This window comes from Zychaea mexicana (genome assembly GCF_025766255.1).
Source record: "Zychaea mexicana strain RSA 1403 chromosome Unknown BDB00scaffold_64, whole genome shotgun sequence".
Taxonomy (NCBI): domain Eukaryota; kingdom Fungi; phylum Mucoromycota; class Mucoromycetes; order Mucorales; family Lichtheimiaceae; genus Zychaea; species Zychaea mexicana.
In genome coordinates, this window is record NW_026516727.1 from 20,746 (window position 1) to 40,890 (window position 20,145).

General features: G+C 45.1%; 8 protein-coding genes across 8 annotated transcripts; 4 read left to right on the forward strand and 4 right to left on the reverse strand.

Moving 5' to 3' along the window:
• Nucleotides 1-956: 956 nt before the first annotated feature.
• Nucleotides 957-3,416, forward strand: BDB00DRAFT_883967 (Aldehyde/histidinol dehydrogenase; the record flags this gene model as incomplete). The annotated part of the gene is made up of 11 exons (XM_053128285.1): nt 957-1,035; nt 1,158-1,333; nt 1,430-1,538; nt 1,631-1,653; nt 1,742-1,798; nt 1,890-2,119; nt 2,210-2,291; nt 2,406-2,764; nt 2,855-2,910; nt 2,978-3,037; nt 3,130-3,416. The coding sequence occupies 11 exons, from the start codon at nt 957-959 to the stop codon at nt 3,414-3,416; spliced, it is 1,518 nt and encodes a 505-aa protein (XP_052977204.1).
• An 840-nt stretch (nt 3,417-4,256) lies between these two features.
• On the forward strand, nt 4,257-5,361 carry BDB00DRAFT_874785 (arginase; the record flags this gene model as incomplete). The annotated part of the gene is made up of 3 exons (XM_053127261.1): nt 4,257-4,661; nt 4,754-5,092; nt 5,167-5,361. The coding sequence occupies 3 exons, from the start codon at nt 4,257-4,259 to the stop codon at nt 5,359-5,361; spliced, it is 939 nt and encodes a 312-aa protein (XP_052977205.1).
• Nucleotides 5,362-5,496: 135 nt separating this feature from the next.
• BDB00DRAFT_520732 (uncharacterized protein) lies at nt 5,497-9,199 on the reverse strand. Its single transcript, XM_053117704.1, has 4 exons — nt 9,022-9,199; nt 8,794-8,950; nt 6,635-8,684; nt 5,497-6,562 (listed from the first exon to the last, which is right to left on the reverse strand). The coding sequence occupies exons 2-4, from the start codon at nt 8,889-8,891 to the stop codon at nt 5,633-5,635; spliced, it is 3,078 nt and encodes a 1,025-aa protein (XP_052977206.1). The 5' UTR covers nt 8,892-8,950; nt 9,022-9,199; the 3' UTR covers nt 5,497-5,632.
• A 1,289-nt stretch (nt 9,200-10,488) lies between these two features.
• BDB00DRAFT_520867 (Sodium:solute symporter family-domain-containing protein) lies at nt 10,489-13,427 on the reverse strand. Its single transcript, XM_053117705.1, has 9 exons — nt 13,333-13,427; nt 13,223-13,247; nt 12,829-13,138; nt 12,675-12,743; nt 12,426-12,577; nt 12,040-12,335; nt 11,680-11,942; nt 11,470-11,592; nt 10,489-11,390 (listed from the first exon to the last, which is right to left on the reverse strand). The coding sequence occupies exons 1-9, from the start codon at nt 13,349-13,351 to the stop codon at nt 10,659-10,661; spliced, it is 1,989 nt and encodes a 662-aa protein (XP_052977207.1). The 5' UTR covers nt 13,352-13,427; the 3' UTR covers nt 10,489-10,658.
• A 596-nt stretch (nt 13,428-14,023) lies between these two features.
• Nucleotides 14,024-15,582, reverse strand: BDB00DRAFT_835197 (ribonuclease T2-like protein). Its single transcript, XM_053124388.1, has 7 exons — nt 15,397-15,582; nt 15,171-15,296; nt 15,082-15,100; nt 14,860-15,000; nt 14,656-14,764; nt 14,510-14,556; nt 14,024-14,436 (listed from the first exon to the last, which is right to left on the reverse strand). Exons 1-7 carry the CDS (start codon nt 15,530-15,532, stop codon nt 14,220-14,222), a joined length of 795 nt encoding a protein of 264 aa, XP_052977208.1. The 5' UTR covers nt 15,533-15,582; the 3' UTR covers nt 14,024-14,219.
• A 342-nt stretch (nt 15,583-15,924) lies between these two features.
• Nucleotides 15,925-16,771, forward strand: BDB00DRAFT_521009 (uncharacterized protein). The gene is made up of 2 exons (XM_053117706.1): nt 15,925-16,158; nt 16,300-16,771. The coding sequence occupies exons 1-2, from the start codon at nt 16,049-16,051 to the stop codon at nt 16,697-16,699; spliced, it is 510 nt and encodes a 169-aa protein (XP_052977209.1). The 5' UTR covers nt 15,925-16,048; the 3' UTR covers nt 16,700-16,771.
• A 570-nt stretch (nt 16,772-17,341) lies between these two features.
• Nucleotides 17,342-18,067, forward strand: BDB00DRAFT_835205 (uncharacterized protein; the record flags this gene model as incomplete). Its single annotated transcript, XM_053124389.1, is given in 5 exon segments — nt 17,342-17,508; nt 17,583-17,644; nt 17,727-17,771; nt 17,785-17,878; nt 17,981-18,067. Coding segments are annotated over 4 exon segments (226 nt in total), but the record flags the coding sequence as incomplete, so codon positions are not given.
• A 226-nt stretch (nt 18,068-18,293) lies between these two features.
• On the reverse strand, nt 18,294-19,869 carry BDB00DRAFT_521048 (uncharacterized protein). Its single transcript, XM_053117707.1, has 7 exons — nt 19,794-19,869; nt 19,583-19,712; nt 19,391-19,495; nt 19,144-19,296; nt 18,972-19,053; nt 18,729-18,890; nt 18,294-18,636 (listed from the first exon to the last, which is right to left on the reverse strand). The coding sequence occupies exons 1-7, from the start codon at nt 19,836-19,838 to the stop codon at nt 18,480-18,482; spliced, it is 834 nt and encodes a 277-aa protein (XP_052977211.1). The 5' UTR covers nt 19,839-19,869; the 3' UTR covers nt 18,294-18,479.
• Nucleotides 19,870-20,145: the final 276 nt, after the last annotated feature.

The window sequence follows — 20,145 nt, forward strand, 5'->3', positions numbered from 1 at the left end:
GGATAGCGGGAATTATTGATGCTGTTTCTGTAAAGCTACTGACAGCGAGTGACGTACATGTCATTGTAACAAAAAGGCCTATATTCAGCACGAGAAAAACCGCGACTGATTGATTCAGCTGCCATCGAGAAACGGAGCTCGCAGCCAGTTGCCCTCGCCACGTCGACGATACTGTAGCTCTCCAGGAAAGAAGCAAGCACGGCTCTCACTTTCGATTTCCTCAGCCTGTCTTACATCAAGCAGGTCACCAAATAGCATGGTCGCTGGCCAGCATACAAATTTCATAATCATTACGCGCGACCCAGATTTTTCTGTTCAGGAAAGTGGCTATAATCATATCAAGTTTTACTCCTTGCTCGAACTCAAAGCACCTTCAGCCATCAGAGCGTCTCTCAAAATATAGCAGGACAACACCTCTCGAACGTGCGTTACAGTACGAAAACCGAATGTTCGCCTTCGTGGTAAGCACGAGTTTTGTTATATTTTTCGGGTTCGAACTGTTACTAGGCTTCTTTTTCAGCTAGACACGGATTCAAGAAACTCGAATTCTGGCGATGTCGTTTTAAAGCTCAGTGCACCAAGTACTAGTTATAAAGAAAAAGACACTGTAGCTTTTTGAATATCGATTATAAATGAAAAAGAACCGAAACAGTGGCAAAAGGAATCACCACTAAATTCTTTTTCACATGCCACCACCGACACAGAGAAATGTATTGTGTGTATCATACCTACTGCATTTAGGCATTATGAGCCCGGATGAACAAGCGCCTAATCATTTGAACCAGCAACTGCTCTGGCTCCTCTGCCGCTCCGCAACTGTACACTGTAAGCGTGAATTTTCCACAAAAGGTAATCCTGAGAAATACACCCGTCAGCAGAGAGAAACAACTCACTTTTCCTCTCCTTTTATTTTCGTTCCTTTTCTCTCCATTCTTTAAGAAACATTGACCAACATCATGAGCTCAGTACTCACATACACCTCCAATGACTCCATTGAAGATAGTTACCATCTCGTTCGCCGTATTTTCAGCACTGGTAAGGACTCCAAAAATAAACAGTGAATGAACTACTCTGCAAGTTGTAAGGTACTGATTGTATTGTGTCTCTTTCTCTCTCTCTCTCTCTCTCTCTCTCTCTTCACACAACTCCCAAACCAGGCAAGACACGCAGCCTAAAGTTCCGTAAGACACAGATTCAACGCCTCTATGACCTCGTTAAAGACAACGAAGAACGTTTCTATGAAGCCCTTGCCAAAGATATGAACAAGCCTCGCATGGAGGCTCTGAGTGGTGATATTGCCCCTTGTCTGGAAGAATGCCTGTTCTTCCTCGATGTAAGATGCCATTAATTATGGTATTTCTGTGTGTATGTGTGTGGGTGTGAGAAAAACCACAAGAAAAGCACTCACACTGTACGTAATGCGTATTAGAACCTGGATAAGCTTGCCAAGGATGACAAGGTTAAGCCCCGTATGCAGATGAATGCCATGGATCATCTTGTGATTCGCAAGGAACCCCTTGGTGCCGTGCTTATTCTCGGTAAAACAAGAGTCTTTTTTTTTATTGTTTGGTTTTGACACATACTCAAGACTGGCTGGAATGCTAATATCATGGGACGATGTGAATTATAGGCTGCTGGAACTACCCTGTTCAGGTAATCATCGTTTCTTCTATTGCTATGGATACACAGCGATGGCTCTGCTTAATTAATAAACACATTTTGCGTATTGTCACTCGAATAGCTTGCTCTTGTACCTCTTGCTGGTGCCATTGCTGCCGGTAACACAGTCATCTTGAAGGTATTACATGGATTTCATACAGGAAGAGGAAGAAAACGATGAGCCGACTTGTGCCCAATGATTGACATGTGAAGCGTACAATGTAATATAGCCATCGGAGATCTCTCCGAACACCGCGGCCCTCATCACCGAGCTCTTCCCCAAGTACTTGGATAACCACTGCTACCGCATTGTCAACGGTGCCGTCGAAGAGACCACTGCCTTGTTAAAGTATCACTTTGACCACATCTTCTATACCGGCAGTCCCATGGTCGGCAAGATCGTCATGAAGGCAGCTGCTGAACATCTTACTGGTGTTACTTTGGAACTGGGTGGCAAGTCGTAAGTAACAACACGCGCTTTTTTTACCGAGAAGAGGTTGGGTGTAGTGATGGGGTTTATTAAACGCGCATGCATGCTTATAACATTTAGGCCTGCCATTGTTTTGCCCGATGCTGATCTTCAGGTCGTCGCTAACCGCATTGGTTTCGGCAAGTTCTACAACTGCGGTCAGGTAAAAAGTCGCGACATGTTGTATAAGAAGGATGGATCTAAAAGCTGGAGGAGGGGGGATTGAAATAAAAAAAAAGTTGAGGAGCTAACGTGAATGGGTTGTTTTATCCCCCAGATTTGTATCGCTGTCGACTATGTCCTGGTGCCTGAAGACAAGATGGATGCATTTGCTGATGCGTTCCGCAAGACTGTCACCAAGTGGTTCGGTGAGGACCCCAAACAGTCGCCTCACTATGCCCGCATGGTATCCCAGCGCCACGTTGACCGCGTGGTGGGCATGTTGGAGAACCGCCAGAGTGGTGCTATCGCATTTGGTGGCGAGCATGATCGTGAGGAACGCTACATTGCCCCCACTCTTGTCACTGACGTCAAATTCAAGGACCAAGTCCTTATGGGCGATGAAATCTTTGGCCCTATCCTCCCGGTGATCCCTTACTCCAACTTGGATGATGCCATCCACATGGTGAACCAAAAGTATGTTTCTATGTTACTCGTCACATGAGTGGTGTTTGTAGCCTATGTATAGTAAGAAACTCGGCTCACAAACAAACAAACAATCTATAGCTTGCCCCCGCTTGTGCTCTATGCCTTCACCAACAAGAAGAAGCTAGCTCAGAAAAGTAAGTGAAAGCGTGTCAAGAACTCAAGTTTTCCCCAAATGTACTTAAGTTTTCCTTTTCATAAAAGTTTTGGACAACACTCAGTCTGGTGGCGTGTGCATCAATGATTGCTTGATGCATCAAGCAGGTATGTCGCTCAAGCTCTGTTCTTTTTTTGTGTATGCCCAAGTTTTCTATCATATATGCTAATGCTATATCGCAATTTCGACGGATGTTCAGAATACGCCTTGCCCTTCGGTGGTATTGGCAACTCGGGTGTTGGTAACTACCACGGTGAACGATCCTACAGAACCTTCACTCACGAGCGTTCTGTGATGGCAAAGAAGCTCAACATGGAAAGTGTCATTGCCGTTAGATACCCACCTTACAGCGACAAGCGCACCAACATGATGCGCATGCTGATGGTCACCTCCCCACTGTCCTTGAAGTTCAAGGCCTACAAGGGTGCGTTCAAGAAGCTGGCTCTTGTTATCGCATTGGCTGTTATCTACTACAAGCGTCGCTAAACGCTGTACAGCGACGAAATAAAGTATATCATTCTTAATGTGTAATGTATAATCTTGAAAGTATCATTGGTCTCCTTTCCTTTCCACACAACCACTGCTTGATACTGTGTACATTACTGAAGGATATTATACATTAAACCCAAGTGAGAACATGCACGCAGACATCGTATGAAACTGATGCTAAGGATAGCAAACGTAAGAGATACATATATTAAAAGTGTTGCTGCTTGCGATACTTCCACATCGCAAAGGGAAGCTGAGTTCTATTATGCGTGCGGGTTTTCCACATCCTTGGTTATGCAGCTATCGATTCAGCGATAACACGAGAGCCGCTTATTGTGTGACTTTTTACTGGACACAAAAGAGAAACTACTGAATTCGTATGCTCTATCGGCAGCAGTGAAACTGAACTATTGAACCCAAAAAAAAATGGGTGGTAGAATGACATGGTCAACTAGGGCCGGAATTGTTTTGTCATGTTAAGAAACACGAAAAAAAGAGTCAGCCGCTTTCGACAGCGAGTTTTTGATAAAGATCGGAAACTACAAGTGTGCACCGGAACATTCAAACAATTGTTGCAATGACTGCCATTTCAAGTGCTCTTTTTTCAAAGGAGTGCTTCACGTGTACGAGGTGCTTTACATATGGAACAAGGGCTGCTACAGGCAGTAATAGAGTATGATGCTATTGATAACGTCACTTCCACTCGAGCCTATTTCTAAAAGGGATATATAAGATAGCTGACGTGCTCTAGGGCCACGTCTTTTTTTCTCTCTCCTTTCTCTCACTTTTCTTTTCCTTTGCCCTTTTCAACTCCTTTTTTTTCAAAACAACAACACGATGACGGCACAAACTCCACTGATCAAGTCTAAACAAGTATCAATCATCGGGGTCCCGTTCAACGGTGGCCAACCCCAGGCAGGCGTAGAAAAAGGGCCGCTGCGACTTGTCGAATCGGGACTGGCCGAACAGCTTGAAGAACTCGGATGGGCCGTTGAGCATGAGTCCAATGAACAAACCATCAGCGAGCTACGTCCAGCATCGGACCCAGACGTCATGAACCTAAAGCAGCCCAAGTATGTTTCTGCTGTCACACAAAATGTTGCCCAGCAGATTCATGAGCGTGCGAAACAGGGCAAGTTTGTTCTCACGCTGGGAGGAGATCATTCCGTCGCACTGGCTACTGTGTCCGGTGTCTTTGGCTCTTACCCCGATGCTTGTCTTGTCTGGGTCGACGCTCACGCGGTACGTAATGATGCATAACCCCCCCCCACACACACACCCTCCTTTGTCCTTCTTTTATCTGATTGTGGTGAGGATATTATCTTCAAACAAAGGACCTTAATACACCGGAAGCAACCGAAAGTGGAAATGTGCATGGATGCCCTTTGAGCTTTTTGATGGGTCTGTCGACGGACCATCCGGATTTCCAATGGGTCAAGCCTGTGTTGAAGGCGAATCGTTTGGTGTATATTGGCTTGCGCGATCTTGATGGGTTCGAAAAGAAAACGATCAAGGAACTGGGCATTCCGGCGTTCACCATGCATCATGTTGACAAGTGGGGTATCGGCACTGTCGTTGAAACGGCTCTGAACCATGTGAACCCTAAGCGAGACTTGCCTATCCATCTTTCCTTTGATGTGGATGCTTTAGACCCTTCGGTGGCACCAAGCACGGTGAGTGCCTAAAAAATAACATGTGGAGACCTGTTTATCCTGTGCTAATTGCTGTTGTATATCATCTCAATCAGGGCACTCCTGTCCGTGGTGGGCTGACATTCCGTGAAGGGCACTATATCTGTGAGGCTCTTGCCGAAACCGGTCTTTTGGTGGCTGCAGATATCATGGAGGTCAACCCTACTCTTGAGGATGAACTGGCTGCGGCCCAGACGATACAAGTCGGATGCTCACTAGCACGTTGCTGCTTAGGAGAAACACTTTTATAAACTGTAGAGCCCCAACCATGTTATTATTACGATGATCCAATACAACTACAGCAACTGCAATTATAATATGATACTATTTTTGAACATGTGTTTAGATGTGTGGGTGTGTGCTTATAGAGATGAAAAAACTGTCGATGTGTATATTCCAGCAACAAAAATAAATGGGATTAGAAGAGAAATGGGTGGTATAAGAGTGCTGGGGAGGTCTATGGCTAATAACACGCTCCCCTCGCTTGTCACAGTCCTGGACTGGTAGATTAGATATATGCCCTTACTGCTGCTGAGCAGTAGCAACAGCAGGCTTGCTGCTGTCTATGTTGTTGCTCTGCGTCGTTCCTTGAGGCTGCGGCGGTGGAGGAGCAGCATGGTGGCTGTTGTTCGACACCTGGAGCCGATCGACTTCCTTGGAGTTCACCTTTTGAGGGTGTACTGACTGCTGCTGCTGCTGGTCTCCTGCTGACTTGACAATGCGGGAACGAGCTGTTTTGATGGCAATCGTAGCTGTTCGAGACTCACGCTTGGCTCCAACTGCAGTCGTCGCAGGCGGGTCCGCAGTTGTTGCTGTTGCCGAGGTGACGTTCTTGCGAGCGCTGGATGCAGTAGGCGCAGTCAAACGCGCCAACATGTTACTGCGTCGGGGTGTTCCGGCGACCTTTTTCTTTGGTTTCGGGGCCTCTTCTACAGCTGCTGCTGCAGGCTGTTGTTTCTTGGTAGTGCCTAGTGCCGCCACGCGGGGTACGCGTGACCGTGTTTGGTGTTCCACAGCAGTAGTAGGTTTCTGCTTCTTGATCGGTTCAGCAACAGGTTTCTTGACGTGGGAAGGCGTAACCTTGTTGGCTGCTGTGGGAGAAGCCTTCTTGCTTACATCCTTCACAGCGCTGGACTTGGGCGATGGCTGCTTGGCAATCTTTTCCTTGGGTGACAATGGCTGCTTTGGACTGGGAAGCTTAGATCCTGTCCTGACCTTCTCCTTGTCAAGCGCTGGCTTCTGCTTTTCGGATGGTGGTGGTAGTGCGTGCTTCTTCGTCGTCGTCTGTTCAGCAGTCTTCTTTTCCTCCAAAGGCTTTTTGTCTTCCGCTGGTTTAGATTCCTCTGCAGTGGCCTTATTCTTGTCTTCAGCAACCTTCTCGTCAGCAGTCTTTTGTGTTTCAACAAGAGTAGCAGCAGACTCTGGTTGTTTCTTCTCCTCAACTGCCGTATCCTTTGCCAGCTTGTCCGAGGTAATGTCAGGTGGTGTTGCAACTGGTGCCTCAGACACATCCTTCTTGCTTACGTCTTCGGTTGCCTTCTTGGTGTCCATGACTTCGGGTTCGTCCTTTTTCTTTTCAGGAGTAGCAGGCGTCGAAGGAGGAGGAAGCTTGCTGGCTGCTGCATCGTTCTTCTTGCTGTTCATCTCTTCAGCACGCTTGACCCATGGCGGCTTCTCGTTGCTGCTAGCTTTGTTATCAGCAGCAGCAGCATTATTGTCCCTATTTTTCCAGAATGCAGCCTTGTCTGACGAGAGTGTCTTTACTGGAGGCTTGTTATCACCGGCAAAGACGTTGTTGCCGTTGTTGAACTTTGCAAGCGCTGCCTTGACACTGCCGATTTGCCGGTTGTTACCATTAGAAGGTGGCGGTGTTGACGTGGCTGACTTGGTGTCTTGGCTTGTGCTGGCAGCATCTGGCTTGACTGGAGCAGTGGCGGCGGCGGCGGCCGTGGTATATTCCTTCTTGTTGTCCGTCGTCGTAGCTGCTGCTTTTGGTGCATCAGCTGCTGGTTTGACTGGTGCTGCTTGCTCTGGTGTCGCTGCCTTTGCACCTTGCCCGATCTTGGTCGAATCGACTGCTGTCTTGATATCATTCTTTTTGGGATCGACAGGTGTTGGCTTGACATTCGAGTCCTTTTCGACTTCCGTCGCTGCTGGCTGTGTAGGAGCCATCTTCTTTGTATCAACGGCTGCTGCTGCTGATTTGTCACCGTCTTTGGATTCAGCTGGTTTGGCTTCGGCAACAGGTGATTTTTCAGCGACAACATCCTTCTTTGCATCTTGTGCTAGCTTGCTGCCATCAGCCACTGACTGCTTGTCGTCCTTTTTGATCTCAGTAGCTGCCGCAGCTGGCTTGGCATTTTCCACCGGCTTCTTTTCATCCTGCTTTGCCTCGACAGCTTGCTTGACATCGGCTGTTGGCTTTTCGCTAGCTTTATCCTTCTTCACTATTTCTGCTACGGCAGGCTTATCGTCTTTCTTTACGTCAGATGCTGGTTTGTCCCCTGGACCATCTTTCTTCGTATCAGCTCCCAACTTAATTTCGCTCGCAGGTTTGTCGCCCTTCTTGAACTCGGTTACCGGTTTAGCCTCGACTGGCGCCTTGTCATCTTTCTTTGCATCAACTGCAGGCTTAACATCTGTAATTGGCTTATCGTCCTTCTTTGCATCGACGGCCGACTTGGCGTCTGTAGCTGGCTTGTCGTCTTTCTTCATGTCGACGGATGGTTTGGCATCTTTCTTTGCGTCGACTGCTGGCGTATCCTTTGTTTGGGCCTTCTTCGCATCGATAGCTGCTGGTTTGGCATCCTCTACAGGTTTTTCGTCCTTCTTGGCCTCAGCTGTACCGTTTTTCTTTGCATCAACTGCCGGTAGTTTTGTTTCGACGGCAACAGGCTTTTCATCTTTCTTTGTGTCAACTACTGCTGCTGCTGCTGCTGACTTGTCGTTATCATCCTTCTTGGTGTCTGCTGCTAGAGTCTTGACATCGGTAGCAGACTTGTTGCTATCTTCCTTTTTGACTGGTGATTCTACTGCGGGCGCTGTTGTTGTTGGAGTATCCTTCTTGTTGCTTTCTGCTGTCGACGACGGCTCCGTCTTTTTCTCATCTTTTTTGATAGTCGCAGCAGTATCGGCAGCCTTGGAGTCGGTCGTTGCTGGGATAGCAGGAGCAGGGGCAGCTGCAGGCTTAGCGTCGTCTTTCTTTCCATCGTTTGGAGGTGCAGCTTGTGCCTTGGCTTCCGGCGCCTTTGCTGCCTCTGGTTCGTCTTTCTTGACAGGATCTGCTGATTTATTATCGGCCTCTTCTTTTTTGCCAGAGTCAGGTTTGTTTGCGACGGCGGCTTCCACAGCAGCAAGAGGTGCTGTCTGGCTACTGCCGCCATTTTGCGACTTGTTGCTCTTCTCGTCTGACTTCGGAGCAGCGGTTCCGTTCCTAGGGACATCATCGGTGCCATTGTTCTTTTGTGTGACAAAGACTAGGTGAATCGCCTGTTCAGCTTGTGCTACGGAATCACTTCCATGTGCAGCATTGTGGAAAGAAGGTTGGGTATCGCTGCCATACAGCGCCCGAATGCTATACTCACACACACACACACATTCGTTGTTAGTCGGTGTGTTTAAAATAACAAATGAGATTGGGTGGAATGCAAGGGGGCAAGCAAGCAGCCAGTGCCAATAGTTACCTTTTCGGGTCGGATGCCTTGGCTTTCTTGACATCATCAGGACCCATCAACTTGTGCCATGCTTGGACGGTATCACCAGAGTCCTTTTGCAAGACCATCGCATACACAGGTGCACTTTTGTTCGTGATTCAAAAAGGTTAGATTTCAGCCCCTTTCTCTTTCTCTCTTTCAGTACGTCTTGCCTCTTTCCCCGGGGAACCCGAGACTCTGAATATTTTTTCTTGTTACCTTGTCAGCCAACGCAGGCTGTCCTGAGACTCGCCCTTGAATAGCGTCTGAGCTTGGTCGTGTGAAAGTACCAGCTCACGCTCCTGCTTGATGGAGAAGCCTGACGATTTGACGAGTTGGATGATTTCTTGCTTTTTGTGAAACGCATCAGGCTTGATCAGAGCAAAAGTCATGTTGTTCTGCTGTTGCTGCTAGTTCATGTTATATCAAAGCTGCAAGTGTTGGTGAAGTAGGGTCGTAATCGTTCCTCCCCCCCCCTGGGTTGTCTTCATGTGCTTAAAGTATCACTTACCGATGGCAATGTGCCTTGTTGTGCCTGTTTTGTATCAGTGGCGGCACCCGTCACCTTCGCCGCGCCACCGCTGCCGCCTTGATCCTTCTTGTCTGGAGGCTGTTTCATCCCCTTGTCGTTGGCGTTTGTTGTTGTCGGAGCACCAGACGTAGCAGTAGTAATAGTAGTGGGATTCCCTGGTTTCATATCTGCATCGTAGAATAAAGGGGTACGATGAACAAATAAACTTAAAAAGTTAGTCCAAAGGAACAAGCTATGACGATGCTGGTGCTGTGGTGCATGAGACTGATAACGTACCCGATGGTTGCTGTTGTTGCTGCAATCCGGGTATCTAGTAGGATGATGGATACGTGCAGTTGCGGATGAGTGACCGGCGGGGTGGATTCAAAGAAGAAGGCACTTACATTGTTGACTGTGGACATGGGTAAAAGTGTGGAAAAGGAAGAAGAGAGAGCAAAAAGAAGAAAGAAAGCAATAGAAACTTTATAAATAAAGAAAGAAAGAAAAACCAGTTTTTTTTAGATGCTACGACTCTTGTGTACGCATACACACGCACACACACACACACATCACACATGCGAAACGAATCACGTAGCACAGCAACAGCCGGCAGCATCGGCGCTCTTTCCTTGTTTGTTGCTGATGGTTCCCCTTACACCCTGTTTTTCTTTCTTTCTTTCTTTCTTTTTGATTCACCCAAACACTCTATGCTCTCTAACACCTTCAGCCGAGATGCTCTTGCTTAACAACACCAGCAGGGAGGGGAAGGGAAGCGGGGAGGATGAAGATAAAATATAATGTCAATACAACCCTAATTCATGTACGACAACAACGACGACTCCTGCTGTTTTTGATCAGTATACACAATCAACAAGTAACTGTTTACACGATCAAAATCTCATCAGACTGCAGTATTAGTGTAGGTCTGCTGCTGCTGCTGCTGCCGCTGCTGCGGAGGCCTGCAAAACCGGGTGACATGCATAAAACGTGTAGCACGCGATGGTGAACGTACATTTAATTCCCCCTGTCACACAAAAACAAGTGCGCCCAGACAGCAAAAAATGTGTGTGTGCTTAGCAGTTTCACGTTACAGTAGTAAACAACAATAACGTTACGAGTATTTATTATAGGTATATGAAAAAATAAACTAATTATGAAGACGCGTGCAATACAGAAGGTAAATTATATGAGATCGGTGTCAACGGGAAGGTAAAATATCAGGTGAGCGAACAGAAAGATGGGATGTTATAATGATAGCTCATATGTACACAATGAAGGGAAGCAAAAGAGAACGAACGAAAGAAAGAAGATGGTATACAGCAAGAAAGACCCCTGACAAGGGATTTTAGACCTTCTTTTCCTCGACCACCACGCTGTCGTTGCTTTCGGTGATGCCAGCCTCGGCCATCGTCTTTGGTAAGCTCACGTTGCGTCGGCCACGGATGTCGTCCCAGATAGCCTTCAAGATAATCACAGTATCCTTGCGTGCCTCAAACAATGGATACACGCCGACCATGAACGTACTGAAGAACACCCAGATTATGCCAACGATGACCCAGCCACGGAAGAACGGCAGCGAGAACACATACTGGGAGCCAAACATGGGCATGGGCCACAAGATAAACAGTGATAAGGCCAAGCACACGGACGAAATCTTGGCGAAGCGGGACGACTTTTTAAGTCGCAGTTGTTCAGCTTCATCTTCCTCGATCTCTTGCTGCCGCAGATCTTGTTCGTACGCAGTAACAGGAGCAGGCACGGTGACGGTGTCCTCTTTGACCACTTGGATCTGACGGGTGCCTTCAAAGGTGTAGTTCTCGGGCCAGATGAAAGAGAGCGGCAGGATGATGAAGAGGGGAGAAAACAAGGCGACCAAGTTGCCTGCCAACATGGGATAGTTCTGGTTGGATGTAAAGACAGTGATTTCGCCGTACAGAGATTTGGTGGTGACGAGCCAGGCGGTCAGTGAGCAGCAAAGACCAAAGATTGGAGCAATGGCGGCAGCGTGTTTGTTTTGCTTACTCCAAAGCAATGTAAGTGTGATGGGGATAACGGCCGAAGAGATCAAGACACCCATCTAATATCATTGGTAAGTAATCATGTTATATGATGATAGTATAGCATATAGCAACAATAACAAAAATAGGTAGACTCACTAGCTTATACAAGTAGCCCAAGTTGATACCAGTGAAATTGAGCAATGTAGCCAAAACACCCATAATAACACCAAAGCTAAGAACTGAAATGTGCGAGAAGCGAATTACAGTCTTGTCCGTAGCCTAAATAATATATGTTTGTCAGTACAATTCCGTATCGCTTTTTGTACGATAAGAAAAATGTGCGGTCTACATGATAGGACAACTTACATTAGGACGAATATAAGCACGGAAAATATCATATGTGAAGATGGATGACACTGCAATCAGTTCGGCTGAGGCAGCACTGGTGACAGCGAAAAAGACAAGGAGCAAGCAAACCCAGGCACCACCGGTTCCCAACAATGCAACACAAGCATTTGGGAGCACCAAACCAGCGGTGATCTCTTCGTCGGTGACAGAAATGCCCAAAGCCCGGCCAGTCAAGCCCATGGTTGTGGCCAAAGTGAAAGGAATAGCGTACCAACTTAAACCTAGCAATTGGAACACACATGTTCTTTAGTTTTCCTTGACTGAGATCTCTTTTGCTTTGTTTTCATGAGGTTTAAATGAATAATGATAACACCTTACCACCAAGAAGATATGCTTTGACACAGTGACTGGGATCACTTGCAATGGCTCTCTGCCAATAAGCATTGTCGACGAAAACGGTACCAAAGTTACCAACAACGTTAACAATACCGAAAATCAGAGCTTGCAGCGAGGACATGGTCAAGAGAGAGCCTTGGGCGTTGTCTGTAATAGGATCATTCATGCTGGCAACCGTGAGTAAGTCGTACATGCGCTCAATGGAGCCGATGTGAGGCGAGGAAGTATAGACGGTGAACACGAGGTAAAGAATGATGACCAGAATAACCGCAGTATGCCTACATTTTTTATAAAAAATGAGTATCTTTTGTTATACCCGTACTTGGTATCAAAGCTGCTAGACTGATCAGAAAGCTGCTACTACTTACGTATAATCAGAAAGAAATGTAGCCTTGATACCACCAAATAGAGTGTATACAATAACGCCAAGTGGAAGCAAGAAGCATGCAGCAATGACGTGCATACCTGTGAGGTACGAAACAACTGCAGAACCACCAAGCAGAAGCATGGCCGTGACAATCTATTATTGTTGGTGAATTCATTGTTAGGTGTACTGTGTATATCAAATATGATTTACACACAGGTGCATTAAGGAAACTTTTCTTTTTCAAGCTTACAATGTTGGTAATCAAAGCAAAGACAAGGTACACGAAATGAGTGCTACGACCGTATCGTGCTCTTACAACCTATGCATACATATCGAATGCTTGATTAGTTTCATATGCAATTGGTTTGACCATCACACCAAGAAATTTTTTTAATTTTACTCACCTCAAGACATGTGTGGGAATTGGGAGCACGACGCTTCAGTTCAATGGCAAGGACGGAGAAAAGCAAAACTTGAACACATGCACCAGAAGCATACCAGATTGGACCAGAGACACCATAACGATAAGCGACCTCAGTACTTGTCAGTAAAGTAGCGGCCCAAGTCCAACTAGAGACAATGGCAGAAGCAATCAAACCAGTCTTAACGCTGCGGTTTGCTGTCGAAAACATTTCACTTGATTGTGCTTCGTAGAGATAACGTTTAAGCATCCAGGTGAGGGCCATCATGAGAGCCGTAAAAAGGGCACCAAAGCTATATACATATGTATGTTACGCCGATTAGTAAATTTCTTCTTGTTGCATGTAACATCTGTAAGATGAATAAAAATCTGGTTACCCTATGACAACGCCATAGCCGACGCCTAATGAACAGGTAGTAAAGAAAAAATACAGTTGAGTTCGCTGTGACTATCTATGAAAGGACAACGGGATCAGAAATGTATGTACCTTGCGATAAAACTGCCATTTTCGTTGTTATCGGTGACAATTGGTGAAAAAGTTTAAAGTATGAATTAAAGAATAGTAAAATTAGACAACCTGCATGATGATTCAAAAATGACGCCTCTTTATATACCACACCTGCAAACAAGCTGGCAGTACATGTCCACGTACAGAAAACGGGTAGATACGACAAAGTCTTGTTGATAAACAAGATCTGCTATTCCTAATTTGCACTATCTGGTTGTTCCAATAAAAAACTGATTTTGTGACACATTGACAAAGGGCTATGCTGTGATGTCGTTAATAACATCTGAAAAGATAACCCAGAGATACCAATTGTTCGTCACTCACAGCCCATAGTTGTTGCTGCTATTTCTGTTCCTTCTATTTCTCTCCCTGTATTTACGAGTACCTACTATACAACGAGATAATGCTTTCATTATCTAGTTATCTTGGTTATCTTTCTTTTTCGTGTTTTCCATTGTTGACTGGTTGTGCGTAAATTTTTAAAACAGTTACAACAAATAGCGGTTTTTACATGTATAACTAGTAATAGCAGTAACTAGCTATATCATCCTCAACATTATCAATGAAATCATTGGAATGTTTGTTGGTTTTCAATTTTCTTCTCAGCGTATCGTTATCAATGATAAACCCAAAAACTTCATCTGACCCACAATTTTTTATCATTATTGATCCCCATCATTTTTTTTACAAAGTGCTAATGTATGTAAAGTGTAAAGCGGATCAACAAGGATTCTTTTTATTATCTTATCGTAAATAGCCAACTAGAGTTGCACCAAGGAAGGAAAGAAAAGAGAACGTAACTGATAGGTGTGTCCGATCCATCCACAGCTATATAACTGATAAAGGAGAAGCGGTCTTTTATTACACTATTTCTTTGGGTACCACACGGGACCTCGGCATGATCCCTTTGCCAGTGCGTCGGTGATTTGATAACGATCTCGTCCGCTCACATAGAAATAAAGCATGATTTCGCTCAATTGGCCACGGTTGCAGTTGAGCATGACCTTGGCGTCAAAGAACTTCTCCAACGCATCCCGCATCGATTCCGCGTTATAATAAGCTCCAGGGAAAATGCCTGCCACGCTATGATATACATAAACATTATATGTTCAGCGGAGCAAATCTCTTATTACGCCTATCCGAAAGCAATACTCACTTGAGAACACCGTAGATATCATAATCTTCGCGCAGATACAAAACTTGCTATAATCAGACAATGTATGTCAACAGAAAAGGTTTTTGGTTTCCATCTCCCCGTTTTGCTTTCTCTTTCTCTCTCTCTCTCTCTCTTTTTTTTATTACCTCGAAATATTCCTCCAAGTCTTGGAACTTGCGATACGTATCGCCGTAGCAAGCCGGTCGCAACGTGCTTACACATGTCCCATGTTTGGTCCATTCATGTGACCAGAACCTTAAAATAAAAGTTACGCCTATAGGTGAGTTTCCTTTTCCGACCAACTGATAGTCCATCCCTCTTTTCTCTCTCTTCTTTGCTTTTGTGCATACCAGTTGTCATTTCCTTTGTAGCTAGGCCAATATGTACGCATACGTCGGTGGAGATCTGGATTGATCTTTTTCAGTATCGTACCGACTTGGCTACTCGAACGCGTTCTGTCGCATCCTCGCGATGGTGCTCTTGCACCGGAGCTATTTTAGTTTATTTTAGTTTGCAGTGGTTTGAAGAAAAACCATCTTTCGGATGATTAGATGATAAGAGCCCATTTTTACCATGTGTCTGGCCAGAGTCCTATTTGTTTTTTTAGATAAATATATTAGCTCTCTCTCTCTTTTCTTCTTGTGTATATAAAGTAACTCACCGTGAATAGTAAACTCGTCGTCAGGTCCATATCCAGGAACCCACTGTAACGCTAGTACGACCAGCCCGTATTTCGGAGAACAGCAAGAATCTACTTGGCCTTGCCAATGGCATGATAAGACAGTTCCTAATATTGCAACATGATAATTATTATAAGTTTTATTGCCGATGCGTGAGAGAATTTTCTGTTTCGCTTATCTCTCTGTCCCTCCCTCTCGATACTTTACTGTTACAAACAGGTCCTTCTCTATTGGTGAGAACTTGCTGGTGCTGGTGCTGCTGAATGCTGCTATCCAAAGCAATGACGTGTTGCTGTAACAGTAGTAAGCATAACCAGAGCACAGGCTGAAAAAGACGTTTCATCACGATGTTTTAAAGAAAGTGTGCGTAAGAAGAAGAAAAAGAAAAGAAAAGACGAACTGTATCAGCTGGAGCAAAATAGCCGTTTCGTGACCATCATGCATGTCATGAGTGTTGCTGTTGTTGGATCTATTGATAAACACTGCTGCTGCCAAACGAAAACGCATCTGTTGCTACGGAGACAGTATCATTAGTTGTCATCGTTACTAACTGATTGTATGATGACGTGTGGGCGTATGTGGCAACAAATCGTGCGTGCTGTATATACATAAACAAAACCAAAACAAACAGAATTCTTTAGGGCAAAAATTTCTGGGAGTCGAGAGCCGCGAAGCAACTCGCCTTGAACAAAAAGATGAGGTTTCTTTATTATTATTATTATTACAAGATTTGTGCAAATCATTAATTCGAAAAGTCTTCAATGAACCCGTAGATTTGGCCCTGTTGCAGCAAGTTTTTTTTTGCCCGCCCCAGAGACGACCGCCGCGACGCATCGACATATCTTCAGTAGTCGACGACATGTTTCTTCTTCTTTTTCTCTCCGTTTTGGCCCTTCTACTCTTCTCTCGTCGCGGCGAATGTATTATAACCCAAATAGACGCCGAATTGAAACATTTTATTGAAAGCGAGTAAAGCGGTTGAGTGATAGGAATCGTGACGAACGAATGGCCCACATCGAAAAGGGAACTCGTAGCACCGACAAGAATATAATGCATGACAACCCAGCGCGACTAGACCGCACCACCGAAAAGAAAACTCGCAACTGGCAGTAGCCGCCGGATAAAGATACTACACACAGGTCCAGTTGGAACTGCGGAACACCGACAAGGACCATCGAAAAGGGAACTCGTAGCCCCCGGCCCGGCATTTGGTGGTGGGAATTGGGACGAGGCCCGGGGCGGATCGAAAAGGGAACTCGTAGTCCCGCCAGTCTTTGGTGATGATGGTCAAGACGGAACCGGGCGGGTCGAAAAGGGAACTCGTAGCCCCATGAGCGTTTGGTGGTGGGATTGGGACGAAGGGGAGGCCCTCGAAAAGGGAACTCGTGGTTCCATTCGGCGATGGTGGAGAGACTGGGCAGGCCGGCGCGCGCATAAGATGATCAATAAAAAAAATTTAACCGAGTCCAAGCCAGGAGCAGGGAGCCCTTGCTACTTTCCTACTTTTTAAGACGGAACAAGCGTTAAAGAAAGCTTAAAAGACAAATGATGATGAGTCAAGGGAAACCCTCGCTCCTTTAATACTTACAGTTTCAAGTCCAAAAAACCCCTCATCTGCTTTGTCGAAGGCCACATACAACCAAGAAAAAAAAAGAGCGAAAGCTGACGGAAATATTATATTTGAGCGAGGGAGAAAAACAGAGAGCAAGATAGAGATAGCAAGGCTCTTGTTCGTGCCGGGTAATGAGGGGATGTTAAAGAAGCTTACATCGGCGGTAAAGAAGGTAAAAGAGAAGAAAGCTGCGACCTACAGTCCAGCTCCTTGCGCGTTATACAGCACCGCTTTTCTTCACTTAAAAGCCAGCCAGCCAATCGAGTTGTATTGAACAAATTAATGATGACGTTTCTTCCTTACTTTGGCTTGGGTAACATGAATGAGGTTGGTCAAAATAATTTTTCCACAAATGTAGACAGTGTATTAGTGATGATTTCAAATGTTTCAAAACAGTCATAGAAAATAGATTTAATACTTACTCCAGAGTCCGTGGCTTCCGCGCTGAGTAAAAGCACTGTCCTCTTGGCCCCAAGATACAATCGTAGTGGAATTTTCGACTAATTCCTATCATTTTCTAATGCTAAAATATTGTTTTCCGGTTCCTCCGGTTCTTCTTGATCTTCTTGAAGTTGCGCTTGCTGAGGGAGCTGTCCACCTGGTGGTAGGAATGCCTCTGGTCGAAAGTCTGGATGTCCATCATTATTCATATAGGCTATGCCTATGCTTCTTATGTTCAATGCCGCATTTTTATCCCGGTCTACAATCTAGATGAGAAAACAAAACTCTTTTAGCATATGATAGGCAGAATCCTTCGTGGGTTTAAAGGGTGAAAACATACCACAGCCTTTGGATAAAGCTCTGGATGGTTATTACAAGCTTTAATCTTCCACATCACCCAATCTATTATGGTATTCCATGCCAATTTAGTACAGCAGAACACAACTACTGATTATATACCTTATTAGTAGAAATTTGCCTTTACCTGGCGGTGGTGGGCGTGCCTGTATACAGTCACTTGCCGGATTCAGCAAATTGCCATCCTGGTCTCGACAGTACTTTATTTCCCTTCCCCTCTTTGGAATGAAGCCGCCTTGAGGTCCTTCAACCCAGTACGTTGCACGTTCTCTTGTTTTTCTGCATGGATACATAGGTAAAAATGATCCCGTCAGTCGTTATAAGTGGGCCTCCTTAAAGCGGGAATTATGTATAGCAATCAGATATTATATTATTACGTACCTGTGTCCGCAAACCTCCCCGTCATATGGAATACTTGTTAGCCGTTGCTGACACCCTGCGTGAACTTGAGAAGTGTTGTACTCGTCCGTCAGTATCAGCAGCATGTGTGAAGCCAATTTTTTAATAAGTCCCTAAAATATACATTACTCATAAGTGTATGGCAACCTCTTTGCGCATTCTCTCTTGTAAATATACTAACCAAATGGGGGATCGGGGCCCATCCCGGGAAATGCGGCATTCTGCTGGAGCCATAGAACACAATCGTTGGTTGTTGATTTGGGTGCCAACGCTCGCGTTCTCGCCTCAAGCGGGCAGCTCTTTTGCGAGATCGGTGCGACGATTTGTGTATCCATTTGATAGGCTCTCCCTATGTTTCAGTTTTTCAAAAATGATCATCAGCAAAAAAAAAAAGAAAAAAGAGTATTATCAGATATCACGCGAGAAAAATGGAAAAAGGGAATCGCTTACAGCTGGGTGAGGAGGAGTGACACCTAGCAGCTCATCTTTGACAAGATCTTGTTTTCTCTGCCGGCTTGAGAATAACAAGCTCCTGATTTCTCTGTTTGCTTGTATTCTTCTGGTGGTGCATGCCTTGAAAGCAATATAACGCCTTTGCTCGACATAGCTGTTTGAACCCAGACGAGAAACGACGCATTCTATATTCTTGCCGTTATTATATGCCCTTGTCACCAACTCGCCTAGCATTGATAAGCCCTTCTTCTCCTTCCTTCTCCTTCCTGCTACTTACCGAAGTCGAATTCGATTCAGATTAGCGATATAGAAAAGAAAATCTTCTGAACGTGAGACATAGGGCGAGTTCTCTGCGATGGAGTCATAATCCTCTTGGATTTCGGCTTTCTGCCGATTTTTGTTTTCTAATTTATATTCCCAAAAGACACCCGTCTCCGCACTTTGCATTGATTTTTTTTAGTCAAGAGCTCAATGTAGTGTGAGGCTTATCTATTATATACTCTTTTTCAAGATAACTTACTGGTACTTTCGCGTGGTAACTTCAATTGGGTTGTGTACAGGTTCTTCAGCAGTCGATACTCCTGTGATCATCGACGATACACCTATATCATCAATTACAAACGTAAAAATCAGTGGGAAAGAAATGATGCAACAAGCCCGCAAACTATTGTACTCTCCGTAGTACGCCATACCAGGATCGACTCCAACAATTCGACTTTCTTCGGCACGCTGCTGAGTTAGGCCATCCGGATTCAACTCGAGTCTGTATACACCATGGCTCCAATATGTTAAGTCTTGACCTTCGGGAAGGCGTCTAATTTCATCGTGTGTACTAGGAAATAATTCTTCATGGCGTGTACATAGTATTGTTTTGTCGTCAGCGTGACATTCAGCTTTAGCTTACAAACTCCAAATTATTAAAGCAGGATTTATGCTTGCCTGGACTATTCCCGATAAACTTTTCGAACTGGACGTGTACCATACATCCATCCGTAGTCGCTGTATGCTTGAAGCTTAGCGCGTTGTGTGCAAAGGGGTTTTGATCTATAAAAAATCGTATAAAAAGGATCAGGATGCGCATATACATAGAATGTATAATATTATTCGCTAGCCACCACTAAAAGCACTCACAATCTTGACCGTATCGGCGGCGGTTTGGTTTTATGTGATCAATATCGAAAACCTTTTCCCATAGCTCCTGGCACCAGAGCGGATTGCTTTCGAGTTGTCTGCATCTTGAAATCGACAACGGTGACCCGCCCTATACACACACAGAAATATAAGAGTAAGATTACAAACACTAATGTATGGGAGAAGCAAAGATACAAAAGCTGACCAATACCTCTGCGAGCAATATGAGCGGTGCCGGATTATTTCGCTTCTCCATTCGTGCTCTTCTCACCAACAAATACAAAGTATGAGTATCCAACCGAAAGAACCCCGTTTGATGGGAACCTAATGGCAATAGTGGCCAAGGGCGTGCTCGTGGATAAGTTCGTTCGGAATATTGAAGCAGGTCGTACGACAAATGCAGAAGGGAGATGCATAAATCTTCTCCCATGTTGCGAGACCGCAAACGAGTTATGTCTGTGTCATGGAGCAGCTCTTGAAAGCGACCATGAATGAAGTTATCAACCAGTTCACAAGAAAGAATCAACATATATATCGCAAACTGTTATCCTGTTTAATATAAG

What these genes read in the sequence shown, in the direction of transcription:
- BDB00DRAFT_521009 (XM_053117706.1), top strand. Translation starts at nt 16,049, where the DNA reads ATGTTTCTTCTTCTTTTTCTCTCCGTTTTGGCCCTTCTACTCTTCTCT. An exon ending in AAACATTTTATTGAAAGCGA is followed by an intron (nt 16,159 to 16,299) that starts GTAAAGCGGTTG and finishes CGCAACTGGCAG; the next exon opens with TAGCCGCCGGATAAAGATAC.
- BDB00DRAFT_835197 (XM_053124388.1), bottom strand. Translation starts at nt 15,532, where the DNA reads ATGAAACGTCTTTTTCAGCCTGTGCTCTGGTTATGCTTACTACTGTTA. An exon ending in AGAAGGACCTGTTTGTAACA is followed by an intron (nt 15,297 to 15,396) that starts GTAAAGTATCGA and finishes TTGCAATATTAG; the next exon opens with GAACTGTCTTATCATGCCAT. An exon ending in GATATCTACGGTGTTCTCAA is followed by an intron (nt 14,437 to 14,509) that starts GTGAGTATTGCT and finishes TGTATATCATAG; the next exon opens with CGTGGCAGGCATTTTCCCTG.
- BDB00DRAFT_520867 (XM_053117705.1), bottom strand. An exon ending in GTGCTTATATTCGTCCTAAT is followed by an intron (nt 11,593 to 11,679) that starts GTAAGTTGTCCT and finishes TATATTATTTAG; the next exon opens with GCTACGGACAAGACTGTAAT. An exon ending in TGGGCTACTTGTATAAGCTA is followed by an intron (nt 11,391 to 11,469) that starts GTGAGTCTACCT and finishes CAATGATATTAG; the next exon opens with ATGGGTGTCTTGATCTCTTC.
- BDB00DRAFT_521048 (XM_053117707.1), bottom strand. Translation starts at nt 19,838, where the DNA reads ATGGAGAAGCGAAATAATCCGGCACCGCTCATATTGCTCGCAGAG. An exon ending in CCGCCGATACGGTCAAGATT is followed by an intron (nt 19,496 to 19,582) that starts GTGAGTGCTTTT and finishes GATTTTTTATAG; the next exon opens with ATCAAAACCCCTTTGCACAC. An exon ending in AATTGTTGGAGTCGATCCTG is followed by an intron (nt 19,054 to 19,143) that starts GTATGGCGTACT and finishes TTGATGATATAG; the next exon opens with GTGTATCGTCGATGATCACA.
- BDB00DRAFT_520732 (XM_053117704.1), bottom strand. Translation starts at nt 8,891, where the DNA reads ATGGTCTTGCAAAAGGACTCTGGTGATACCGTCCAAGCATGGCACAAG. An exon ending in AAGGCATCCGACCCGAAAAG is followed by an intron (nt 8,685 to 8,793) that starts GTAACTATTGGC and finishes GTGTGAGTATAG; the next exon opens with CATTCGGGCGCTGTATGGCA. An exon ending in CCAAGAAGGCAACCGAAGAC is followed by an intron (nt 6,563 to 6,634) that starts GTAAGCAAGAAG and finishes AAGCTGGCAAAG; the next exon opens with GATACGGCAGTTGAGGAGAA.